Raw genomic sequence first — 13,042 nt, 5'->3', positions numbered from 1 at the left:
CATCTTCCAGCTGCTACCCAAGCCATGTGTTGTTGGCTCCATGACTTAGCTCCTTGTTGCTGCTTCCAGTCTGGAAAATGCAGAAATCCTTCTCCGTTCTCTTCACATGTACCATTGTGTCAATTTACAACATGTAGCTCGCCATTCTGATGAGTTTCTAATTTCTAAGCCAAAAGCAGCATCTACCTCTGCACATTACATTATCAACTCAGACTTGCGTGAACCATGACGTATTGCTTTGGTGACGTCACAGTCTTGAACTCTATACAGTTTGGGAGTTTAGTCCAGGAGATCTATATGTGAGGAAATACTAGCCGCTGAACAAAAGATCAATGCCAGAGACATTACATGAGGAGGAGACAGGGCACTTAAAAAATCATATACAGAAATCTATGGGAGACAATAATCACGTCCGCACTGGACTGAGCCAGTAAGCCCTGTTTTAGGCAGTTAGTCTTTTTTTGCTGTCCATATACAATTATACAATTCTATACATCCTTCATGCAATTACATGTATATGCAGAACAGGAAAATAGGGAGGTAAATAAAAGTCTGCTGTCTGGTATTCGGGTGCTTCTCTTTAAGGCGACCTCATATGCATATTTTAATTTACTGCGACATTCTTCATCGCTATCATGAAGTGTTTTCATTATTCATTGTACTGAGGAGAAACAACACTGTCTTATCACTCACTCCCCTCTCACGCTCTGACTCACTGTTTCAACTTGTGTCTAATAAAACAAAGCCTCGGATTCTACACCTGCTTTTATCCACGTTAAATTTTTAAGAGCAGTTGGCTGGCAAGGATGGTTCACAAGCAGTCAGTTTTTGTTTAAGTTTCTATTCCCTTCTTTGATAATTTAAGAAGAAGCACCTCATAATAAAAACTGCATGAAGACAAATACATAGTTTTGCAGTTTTTCCTTTAATTTATCAATGTCTGCAAATATGAACAGATTTTGGCTGATTAGCCTCTCACTCTCCCTGATTTTTGATGTCCCATTTCAGAGGCACGCTGTTTTTAAGCCATACACCGCTGCGGAGGTTCACTCCTTTCTTGAATTACATCATTTTTGGCAATAAGATGACAAATGCGTTACTGTGCAGTCCACACATCCTGTGGACTAAATGCATCCATCAAAGACAAATTGGGTGAAATTCTATCCCTCACTCCTCCTCTGTCTTTCTGATTGCAGGCCTGCTTGGACCTGCAGCACCCGTGGCTATTACAAGGTGTGGAAAACAGCAGGTGCACAACAAACCCGTGTCGCTATGGCTGCATGTGTGTATAGTGTGTAATGTGCATTAGTGTATGTGTATTTGGGGTTTTAATGATACATCTGCTGCAACAATGCCTTTCTTTTGGCAGAAAGGTTTCTGTTGCTCGCTGGCCATCTGGTTTGCATCCACATGCTGCAAACAGACAGAACAAAACAAAACTCAAGTATTTTACTACCTAGATAATGACAATATTTTCTTTGACCTGCAAAACTACATGTCCTAAACTGCTAAATCAAGACTTTTAACTTTTATGATATATATTTTACTGCTCTCTCTCTCTCTACACACACACACACACACACACACACACACACACACACACACACACACACACACACACACACACACACACACACACACACACACAATAAACATCACTGTGAAGAAGGCCAGACAGCGTCTCTACCTCCTCAGGCGGCTGAGAGACTTCAAGCTCCCACTCAAGGTGCTCAGGAACTTTTACACCTGCACCATCGAGAGCATCATGCGTGGGAGCATCACCACCTGGATGGGAAACTGCACCAAGCAGGACTTCATGGCCCTAAAAAGGGTGGTTCGTTCAGCTGAACGGACCATCAGAACCACCCTCCCCAACCTGCAGGACATTTACACCAAGCAGTGCAGGCTGAGGGCCATGAAGATCCTAAAACAGCCCAGCCACCCCGGACACTCTCTCTTCTCCCTGCTCCCATCAGGCCGGCGTTACCGCTGCCTGAGGGCTAAGACTGAAAGGTTGAAGAAGAGTTTTTACCCACAAGCCATCCGTCTGCTCAACTCTGAGCCCTAACTGGACCATTATTGCACAGTGTAAATATTATAATTTAAAAAGTGTGAATAGTGTATAGTATATAGAGTATAGTGTATAGTGTGAATTACTTTTTTTATTTTTATTCTTCTTATTTATATGTGTGTGTATATAAGGTTGCAGGTACAAAATACATTTCACTGTGCATTGTACTGTGTATAACTGTGCATGTGACAAATAAACACTATCTTATCTTATATATATATAAAATTTCTTAGGTTTTATGTATGAAGAAATAATAAAAAATAGTCTGGCCTTTCCCAGGTCTTAAAATGAGGTCAACTGAACCTCAGATGAGCTCCAAAACATGACCTATTACAGCATGCCACAATGTATTTAACAACAAGGCCAAAATGCAGAAGCACAGTGTGAAAAACTAAGTGCACTCTTACTGCTTCCATTAAGAGGCAGCCAGGTATTGCTACTCAGATTCATTTGATTAACTTGATCATCAGCAATGATCTAAAACATGTGTCAGACTCAAGGCCTGATATAATTTCATACGCGCCCCCGAGATGATTAGCTATTAATGGCCCGTGGGTAAATAGTGCTCCCACCACTTATACTACAAATCCCACAATGCACTGAAACAGCTGCCGTGAAGTTAAGATCTGTACGCAAACCCGTTTTCCATGTTGCCATTGACACACTGATCAGTGATCAGTGGATTAAAAACATCACTCAGCACTTTTTACACCAACATTAAAGCTAGTCTGACCCCCAAAAATGGCCAAATGAAAAGTGGAAAACAGGGATTTTTCCATACAGGTAGGAGGCAAAGGACCTGATCGCTGACATCGGAGGTAAACGATCTGTCTCTATTCCCCGCCTGCGGTGTGTGGGGAAAAGAGCGGATTGGTGGGACGGATACGGGAAAAGATGCAGAGGGAGACCTGCACAGGTGAACTGACATCACTGCGTCACACAGCAGGAAACGCAGCGCAGCAAAGTCCTGAAGACAGAATTTGCACTGAAACACAGGCAGTGAACTATTTAAGAAGCAAAAGTTTAAATCACAGGCAGTTTCGGAGGAAATAGCTTCTGAATTTGGTGACGTGCTGTATCATGCAGGTGCGCTGAGCTACCTGAGGAAATCTGTCAAGTTCATGAAAAGTAAAGGAAAAGACTCAGCAGGGCTGAAAGGTGGCTGTGTGAGTTGGCCTTTCTCTGATATAATGAAGCATCTTAATTATCTTAAGCTTCGACTCAGACTGTGGCTTCAATTTTGGCCTGTCCTGTGATTGAGTTTGACACTCCGATCTAAAAAAACCTCTATAAACAGAAATTCGGGCAGTTTGCTCGATTCCATTGTGTGTTAACACAATGGCAGAGAGGAAGGACATCAGCAATGATCTAAAAGAAGCAACTGTTCCTGCCCATCAAGACCATTTCCAAACTATTTGAAGCCAGTGAGAAACATTATTCACAAAAACTTTCAGGACAGTTGCCAATCTTCCCAGGAGTGGCCATCTCAGCAATTTCACACCAAGATCAGACCGTGCACTCAGAGAAACTGCAGAAAAACCCCAATAACTACATCTCAGGCTTTACAGGCCTCAGGTAGCATGTCAAATGTTAAAGTTCAGAAGGGTTACTAGGAGAAAGCCTCAAACTGCAAGACTTGAACGATGTCTTTTGGACAATCAAGACCAAAGTGAAGGTGTTTGATGCCACATCCATCCATCCATCCATCCATCCATCCATCCATCCATCCATTCTCTTCCGCTTATCCGGGGCCGGGTCGTGGGGGCAGGAGTCTAAGCAGAGAAGCCCAGGCTTCCCTCTCCCCAGCCACCTCCTCCAGCTCATCTGGGAGGGACCCCAAGGTGTTCCCAGGCCAGCCGAGAGATATAATCTCCCCAGCGTGTCCTGGGTCTACCACGCACGGAACACCTCACCCAAGAGGCGGCCAAGAGGCATCCTAATCAGATGCCACTTCAACTGGCTCCTTTCGATGTGGAGGAGCAGCGGCTCTACTCTGAGCCCCTCCCGGATGGCCACAGTCCTCATCTTATCTCTAAGAGAGAGGCCAGCCACCCTTCGAAGGAAACTCATTTCTGCCGCTTGTATTCGTGCTCTTATTCTCCTCCGTGAATCGCCACCTTATCGTGCTGGAGGGGTTTGTGTGTCCGAGTGATTGCAGGAGCTATGTTGCCTGGGGGCTTGTCCCCCTGGTAGGGTCTCCCATGGCAAACTGGTCCTGGGTGAGGGTCCAGACAAAGAGCGGTTCAGAAGACCCCTATGTCTGTAACAGCAAGGGAACAGTTTACCCACCCTGGAGCCAGGCCTGGGGCGGGAGCTCAAGGGAGAGCGTCTGGTGGCCGGGCATTAGCCCGTGGTGCTCGGCCGGGCGCAGTCCGAAGAGGTTACATGGGCCCGCCCTCCTGTAGGCCCACCACCCGCAGGAGGTGTCGTAGGGGTCGGGTGCAGTGTGTGTCGGGCGGTGGCCAAGGGCGGAGGCCCTGGGAGACCGATTCCCGGCTATCGAGACTGGCTATTGGGAATGTTTGATGCCACAGTTAATGAAAACCAAGCATATTAGTACAAACACCTCACACCAACTGTCAAGCACAGGGGTGAAGGGTTGATGATTTTGGTTGTTGTCATTTGTTATTTGTCCTGACAAGACCCATTTTAATATACTTGAATACATTTTGAGTAGAAATTTTTTTTCATAGCTTTGTATTCACGTAGATTCATTCTCTTTCTCATTTCTTTAAAGATATAACACATTTTGGGGTCAACTTGAAAGAAAGGCAGAATCTTCTGATCTCCTGGTTGTAAAACCTTAACCAACTAACAGAGGGTGTACTTTGTTTTTGTCATGGCTGTATGCATGACTGTGTCTTACACCTGGCCAAATCTCCATGCAAGTTACAATTTACAAACAAACTGCCCAGCAGATTTGTTAAATGCTCGACTGGAGCAAAATTTTCACACTGAATGTAGTTATTTTCAAGTTAAAAAAGTGATGTGTAAAAGCTTATGCACATAATGTAATCTTCACTCTCTGACTGAGTATTGTGTGTTTATTATAATCTTGGTGTAAGAGGGCAGGGCTATGTTTGGGGTGGGATTTGGGAAAGTTACAATTTGTATCTCAAAGTAATTTCATGTGCGTTTAAAAAAACAAAAACAATTAAAGAAACTTTGAACAAAAAAAAAAAGTGATGTGTTACTAACTGGACTGGGACATCAGCAAATGTTTGTTTTTTTTTTTTTTTTTAGCCTGTCATGTCTGGTAGATCTTGCAAGCAGAACTGTGATCTGAATGCGTTGTTGTGCCAAACATATTTGCTATTTCAAGATGAGCTCTATAGGTTCTCAATAGGCTCTTCTTGTTGATGTTTTAACCCTTTATTTTATTTATCTGAGTTATTTTTCCACATACAATGTAACAGCCAGAGCTGACAGGCTGAAGAAGAGGAAAATAAAGAGAAGAAAAAGGGAGAGAGAAAGGGAGCAAAAAAAAGGGGAAAGAGCACAAGTCTATTAATCAGATACTTCATCACTTTAACATATAAAAAAATACTATCAATACTTGCAAAAATAAATTTGTGTGTGAAAAACAAAACTAACAAAGCATGTTACGCACACCAACAATTTTGTTGAGTTGTGATTGAGTGGGCGTTTGTGTCTGTGTCATGTTTGTGTCTGTGTCATGGAACGTACTTACCAATGAGGGCAAAACGCTGCAGCTCCACCCATCAGAAGCCAGAGGCAGGTACGGAAAGCCCCCGGAACCCCAGGCCACCAGCAGCCCACCAAGAGCCAGGAAGACCCCCGGCCACTCAGTCCAAAGACAACCGCACACCTACCCCAGCAGACGGGAGCGGGGGGTCTCAGACGGAGCCCCCCCAGTCGAGGAGCGAGGGCTCCAGGGAACCCAAGGCGATGATAAGCCAGCCCCCCCCCAGCGGCCAGCCCCCTGCACTGGCCGGCGGCAGGGCTCCCGGGCCCACGGCACCCAAGGACCGCCCCACCCTCCCCAGCGCCCCCCCCCACGCCGAAGAAGCCAACGCAGCCCCGCACCGCACCCCCAAGGGGGGCAGGCCAGCACCCACGCCAGAACACCCAGCCCCACCCAGGAACCCCGAGGCACCCCCATCCCAGGGGGGTAGGGGGGAGGAGGCAACCAGCAAGGAGCGGCCAGGAGGCAAGGCACAAGGCCCAGACCCAGGTCCAGCCATACATACAAACACACCCAGACACCCGTGTACACATTTATACACAGATACTCATACATGCCCATACATACTTACCCACACACAGATATGCCATACATACACATTCACTCACCCACCCATACTCACGGAGACGGTGACAAATACACAAAGACACACATTCATCCATAGCTACCCACCCTCTGAAGGCGGGGCAAGTGGAAACCACCCCAGGGCCAACAGCGACCCCAGGACGCCACCAGCCCGGTCCCCAAGGAACCACCCGACCCCTACCCCGGGCGAGACGCAAGAAATCGGGGTGTAAGATGACCCATCCACCCCTCCTCCTCCCCAACTTGTAGGTCTATGTGTTAATGTTTGTGAGTGAATGAGGTGTATAGGGTGCAGTTAAAATTGAGGGGACAGTTATGCCACAAGCGCCAACTGTTGGTCGTAAGTGCTTGCCCACACTGCCCCCCCAAAACCCTCCATGTCTAAAGTGCAAATAAAATTTGGAGACAGACAGTGACGAGGATCCGAGTGGGGCCACCTCAGCGGCCCATCTCATCAACCTCTGAGTAACATGCCTGCCCCAAAGGTCCTATGTGTATCAGGGTGTAAGTGTGTATGTGTTGTGAGTTATAATGACTAAAGTGCAATTAAAACGGAGAGGCAAGTGGTGGTGCAGCTCTCCACGTGGCCTCTCCATCCTACATCTGTGAGTGATGTGTATTCTGTGTGTGTGTGTGTGTGTGTGTGTGTTTGTGTATGGGGAGGGGGAGGGGGGGGGGCATATGACCAGGAAGAATCCTGGAAGAAGAGAGCCAGCTGTCCGCTGGCTCAAAGCAAATGTTTGTTTTAATAAAATGATGATGATGGAAATAATTACATTTATATGTTGTGTGTCCTTCTTCGGGTTATTTTAACTTTATTTACTATTTGTTATTATTTTTACAGTCTGGACATTTTATAGATTCAACAATTAGTAAAGTGAAAAATAACTGTAAGCTCCTAATTGATCAAAGTGTGGAGTAAAAGCTCCCTGACTCTAATGTAATCACTCATGTAATCAATCTGTCACAAGACCTTTAATCAATATCTGGTTGTTCCTGAGAACTGAACAGCGTGTTCTGAAAAATAAAGGCATAATCAAAAATCATGCTGTCTCTGTCAAACATGCTTTTCCGCATGAACAGTGCAGTTGTGTTTTTTTGCATGTGTTGATTATTGTCCCCTCCTTGCCCTCACTCAGTAATAAAGCAAATCACATTAGCATTCTTCCTCCCCTCCTAAATGGAGAAAACACCCAAATTACTGAAAGCATTTGGTGTGTATTCACATGGTTGCATGTTTGTCTGCAGTACATGTTTAACTCTGAATCAATCGCCCGTTTACAAATTATCCTGCATGTACAACAAAAGTAAATCTGTTCTTCTCGTTCGCTCTCTCTTCGCTCAATCATCAGTGTATTGTATGTTTTTAATCACTATACTGTACGTCTTCATTACCCACCAGGAACTGCAAAGATTAGCATGTGTGTGGGTGTCCATTTGTGCACTGGAGAGTGCACTCACATGCACGTGGGCAAATTGATTTCTTTGGTCTTAGATCATCTTCTCTCTGCTGGTGTACTATGTGTGTGTGTGTGTGTGTGTGTGTGTGTGTGTGTGTGTGTGTGTGTGTGTGTGTGTGTGTGTGTTTGAGCTTGTGATAAGATTTGTTGCCAGGGGAAACGGGAAAGGCTGTTTCCAAAAATGGTTCCTGGCATCCCTCTGACTGACTGACTGACCATCATGTGACAAAAAGAAGTGGCTCTATAAAGGGAACCTGCATGATTCACTGTTCAAAATAATCCTCATTTATCTTATACTGGGTCTTGGTGCAGCCCTTCTATTCGGTCATTCTTTGTCTGAAACACGGTGCTTTAGCGTCCTTCCACCTTCTCAGCAAGCCAACTTCCTTCTGACTGGCTGTTCCTCTTAAACAAAATACCTGAACAGCAGATGGGTGGGTGGGGCTTCTATGGTCTGTGGCTAAGATGACTATATAAGGCACATCCACTTTCACTGACATCACATAGAGCCAAGTACACTCATCCATTCATATGAATGAGTGAGTGTTAAAATTGTTGCATTGGCTTTATTTTTCAGAGGTTGCCACTCATGATGTCCTCTTTGTATGGCACGTACAGACCCAAGACTAGAAAAATGTCTTAAAGAAAGTATGTAGAGTTTTTGGCTCATAAGGATTACTTGCTCATAGTCAGACCTCATTATTTAATAGCATCTACCACTGTAACAGTGTATATATGAGAGAAAATAAGGAAAAATTTAAGTCCACAATTATGCAAATTATGGAATCATGTAGCTATAGATCTTGTTAGTAAGTTATATTTTTTTTTAACAAATTCAGTCCCGATTTTAGAAGCTACAGCATTACAGGAATAAATCTTTCAGCTTTTACCATCCATCTGCACCGGGAAATGCACTCTCTACTAAGCTGTTTTTATTTGGTAGAGAGGCAATCACCAAAGATGAACTAATAGTCACCCTTTACACACTTATATACACACACATACACAACAGAGTAGAAAATTAGGCTGCTCACTCCCTACAACACATACACACACACACACAGAGATGCACAAATTAATTAAAACACTTAAGAAAATTTGACTACACAACTAAATTAGACCCATGATGCCAACACCTAATTCTAAGCTGATGTGAATTTCCTTGAGATTCCTCGCATGGATTCAAAGCAAATATTAATAAGAGAGGCAATCCAATAAGCACGAGTAAGACAGCGTGAGAGGCGGCTGTTCCTGCGGAGGCTGGAACGAGTTTTTGGGTTCGGGTTGGGCTGAGCTCTCGCTCACGTGGACTTCAAGGTGCTCCTCGTCTGTGCTACAACAGCAGCCTCGTCGTACATTCACACGGGCTCTTATTCACCGCAGAGATGTAAACGTATACACACAAACACATGCATTTTCACAATGATGTATCTAGTCATAAAAATTCACAGAATACACATCAACATGCATTCTTGTCTTTTTTTTGCTTGTCTACCCTTCACATATTAATCTTTTTTGTTCAAATAAAGCCAATTTGTAAAATAGCTGAAGCTGAAGAATTTATAAGAATGCAGGTGAAAATATTCCTTTTTCTTTATGCTGCTGGTAGTTTTCTAAGAGGTCCACTCTGAGAATATTTAAAATACAAGCATGCACATTAAGCACACCGAGGAGTCATCTGCAGAGAGCCTACATGAACATGCATGATGAAGCGAATCAATTATGTGTCTCAAGCCATTCAACCAATTAGCACCAACCTGCACAGAGGGCGCCAGCAACATCATTCATCCTCAGAGGACCAACTGACAGACAGAAAACAACAGGAGGCCACACGGACAGACAGACCGATGGACACAGAGACTGCACAGTCAGAGTCCTGCAGCGTGTCCTCTGCAGCAGCGCTCTCTCTCTCTCTCTCTCTCTAAGTCGTGCTCACACAGCCTGCCTGATGAATCCTGGTCTCCCCCTGTTGGTGTGTGTGACTGTGTCTGGGTTGACACACGTTACAAGAGTCATGCGTGTAACCCCTACAGGTGAACTACCTTTATGTTTATGTTTCCCTGCTCCTCTACTGTCTTTATTTCTTCTCCCTTCTTGCCCTCTCTTCCGTCGTCCTCCTCTCAGTGCTCGCTCCTGCCTCGCTCTCACTCTTTTTTCCCTCTCTTCCCCAGGGAGAATGTGTGCGGATGCAGTCAGCAATGGTGTGACATCACTCCAGGATTTCCTTCTGCCTTTCCATCTTGAGTCAGGCATCCTCCATCAATAATAAATTTAAAGCATTCCTTTTTTTTTTTTTTTTGTCAAGCCCTCTTTTACCTCTCTGCACATCTCCACAGTATTTAATCCTTTTGACATATTTTCCTCCAATCTCTCCTTCCTCTCTTCTTCTCCTTCTTCCCCCTTGCACTCACCTTCTTAATAATGCTGATACTCATAATGCAGCATTTCATATCATATCACAACTGCACACACATAATCTTATTTATGAATATGGCAGACATTTAGCTGTGCCAGGCACTCGGTGCAGCATTTCAAGGCGTTGCTAAAAATAGCTCGGTATTCTCCTCCGGGCACTGTTCTCCTGCCTACCCCCTCCTCCTCCTCGTTTCTTAATATAGCAACAACCAGTGAGAGGAGGGACATTTATAGAAAGGACAAGCTCTTTCATTTTCTGTTTTATCCTTGCTGTTCGTAATAAAGGCTTGTGACAAAAACATAGGATGCAATTAACAATCTATGCTAATGTTTTCTATTTATAACTAGGACTAACCTTTTCAGCTGTAAAGCTTGTCAAGTGAATCACTTCCCTTAAAGGGCATATCCTGTGTTCTTGTTAACCCTGATAGATCTCCAGTTGAATCCATAATATCTGTGAGTCTCGGTGAAGAAACAATCATCGTCTTACTAAAATGACTGGACACACATGTACAAACAATCCGTGTTTGTTTCCTGTTTCGACGACCGCTTACAGAATCTTCATAAAAGCTTGCTGGTGCGTTGTTCTGGACCACAGTCTAACTTGCCAACATTTAAGTTTCAAAATTGGGAGTTTTGCCAAGTGAGAGGGGTTGGAAAAGTAGGGAGGCTGGGGTTGCAAAAGCCTTTCTTTCTTTCCCTGTAGAGCCAAAAGCATGCCAGTGATGTTTAAAGTGACACTACATTGTTTACACTGAACATTTTCATAGTATTTCCATTTTTTTCAGTGTGCACTTGCATCACAGAGAGATGGGAAGTCCCTGGATGATGGTTTTAAAATATAGGAAAAACCCAGGAGAAATGGGCATTGGCAGGTATGCAGAGTGAGAGCAGTTCAAGTTCAAGGTCATTTGGACGAGCAGTTCTCATATTTCGACTAAAAGTTGTTTTCTATTGCAAGTGTTTCCCCAACAGAGACTCCTGCCTGCTCCACTCCCTGTGTAGAGGGAGGAGCATGCACGCAAACATGAGGATTTTGTGTCCTTTGAAAGGACTTTGATTGACATTAATGCATCCTCTTAAAGCTAAGTTTAACATTCTCAACTAAATGCCAAACCAAAACCCTAAAATAACTAATTCTTATTTTAACTCTAAATCCAAGTCTTAACCCACAAACAGGACTCTGAAGGGCTGTGAAAAATGTGGGGTGGCCAAAAAGTTATAATTTTCTACATTTTTTGAGACGTTTCTCACAAAGATAGCTGGACGTGTTTTTTTAAAGTTATTTTTGTCTTTAGTTTCTTGTTCAGTCATTTTCTTGTGTTGCTTAGATGAGCAGTTTTAATCTCTCTGTACTGTACAGCCATGTTTTCAACGGACATAACCACACTCTGAACATAGACTGTACGTAAAAGATGGATGTAGTCACAGGGACAACATCCCTTATTAAGGAAAGTCCTTTTGTGAACCCTCAAGCTGAGTGTCTGCTGTGTCTCCATCTTGGTGCTTTGAAACCTGATGCGATGAATGAGTGATGGATTTGAACAAGGCGTACTCTATGCTCATAGGTGGTTCCCGTGGTAAGTCAGACCCTGCTTCATCCTTCCCTTTGACTCTAATGAGCACCATCACTTACAAAATGAATATCATGCTGTATTCAATAAGAGCTGAAGCTGAGATCATAGACCAAGGGGCATGATGGCAGTTTTCCCGTAGACTTCTCTACTACTGGAATTCTATTGCAATCAGAAGAGTCGCCTCCTGATGGCCATCAGAAAGAACGCAAGTTTAAAGCACTTATGCATTAGCTTATGCAGAAGTCAGCCTATGGATTTGAACAGGCACAGTCACACACACGTATATATAATCAGTATACACTGAGTGTATACCTAACAGTTCAACATTATCACTGCCTGCACGTGACACTTATAGGTGACGTCTGTAAGTTGGGGTTACAAAAACATGGGTTACACTCTCCCCAAACGGGCACTACACTAGTTTCATTTGGTTCAGAAATGGCACCACCTGACACCACTGAAACAAGTAGTACACAGATGACAAGATGGCACGTCTCCCCTTCCTGATGGAGGCTCTAGACTGCAGAACTGAAGTCAGTGTGGTTTTAATCAGTGTGAAACTCAGTCTCACTGTAACCCAGAGTGTCAGTGTGTGAGGAGTGTTAAGTGTCAAGACTTACTGTGAAGCTGTTGTTGACATTCTTGGTGCTTGACTCTGCGACGCTGGCATCCGATAGGTCCACCTCATCAAAGATAAGGGACTGAAGAAGAGAAGGTGTGATGGAGAAGGGAAGGATCCAAGGAGCAGGAGGGGGAGACAGAGGGCACAGAAGAGAACGAGAGAATGAGTTTTTGGACACACACACACACACAAAGCTGAACTTAGCTTATTGTTACTTGTATAGTACATCATGAAGACAGCGGTGACTAGCTGTGAGGGAAATGTCTGTTCATGGCCACAGCAAAGCAGACCTAAAATGAATAAGTGAGACTTTTTAGTGTAAAATGGAAGCAACTGCAGAAGTCATGGCAAACATAAAAGGACAAACTTGCTTTCTAATAATGAAAGTTAAATTCTAATGTCTTATTCTGCATTCTATTTTTGGCATGTCATGAGAAGCTACGAGCCTAACTTGATGCTAAACTTCCAAAATACGCCAAAGCTGACAAATACACACGTATTTACTTTAAGTGTAAAGGTGAAGCTCAGGGCATTGCAGAGTTTAGCAAAAATAAAGGAAACAGCAGATGAGCAATCCCATCAATTTTTGGTGTCCTATATGACACG

At 43.9% G+C, this 13,042-nt stretch overlaps 1 protein-coding gene across 4 annotated transcripts in view; it reads right to left on the bottom strand.

Annotated features, from left to right (window-relative positions):
• Window positions 1-13,042, bottom strand: part of dgkh (diacylglycerol kinase, eta) — a 73,549-nt gene that overhangs the window by 41,841 nt on the left and 18,666 nt on the right. For 3 of the 4 annotated variants that reach the window (XM_030757711.1, XM_030757710.1, XM_030757712.1), the window contains one exon: window positions 12,435-12,515. In XM_030757711.1, the coding sequence (XP_030613571.1) occupies window positions 12,435-12,515 (81 nt within the window). Of the gene's footprint in view, window positions 1-12,434; window positions 12,516-13,042 lie in introns of those variants that run through there. The other variant, XM_030757713.1, reaches the window with a different exon arrangement.

The sequence above is a fragment of the Archocentrus centrarchus genome, chromosome 21 (genome assembly GCF_007364275.1).
Source record: "Archocentrus centrarchus isolate MPI-CPG fArcCen1 chromosome 21, fArcCen1, whole genome shotgun sequence".
Lineage (NCBI taxonomy): Eukaryota > Metazoa > Chordata > Actinopteri > Cichliformes > Cichlidae > Archocentrus > Archocentrus centrarchus.
This window is presented reverse-complemented; position numbering and strand designations above follow the sequence as displayed.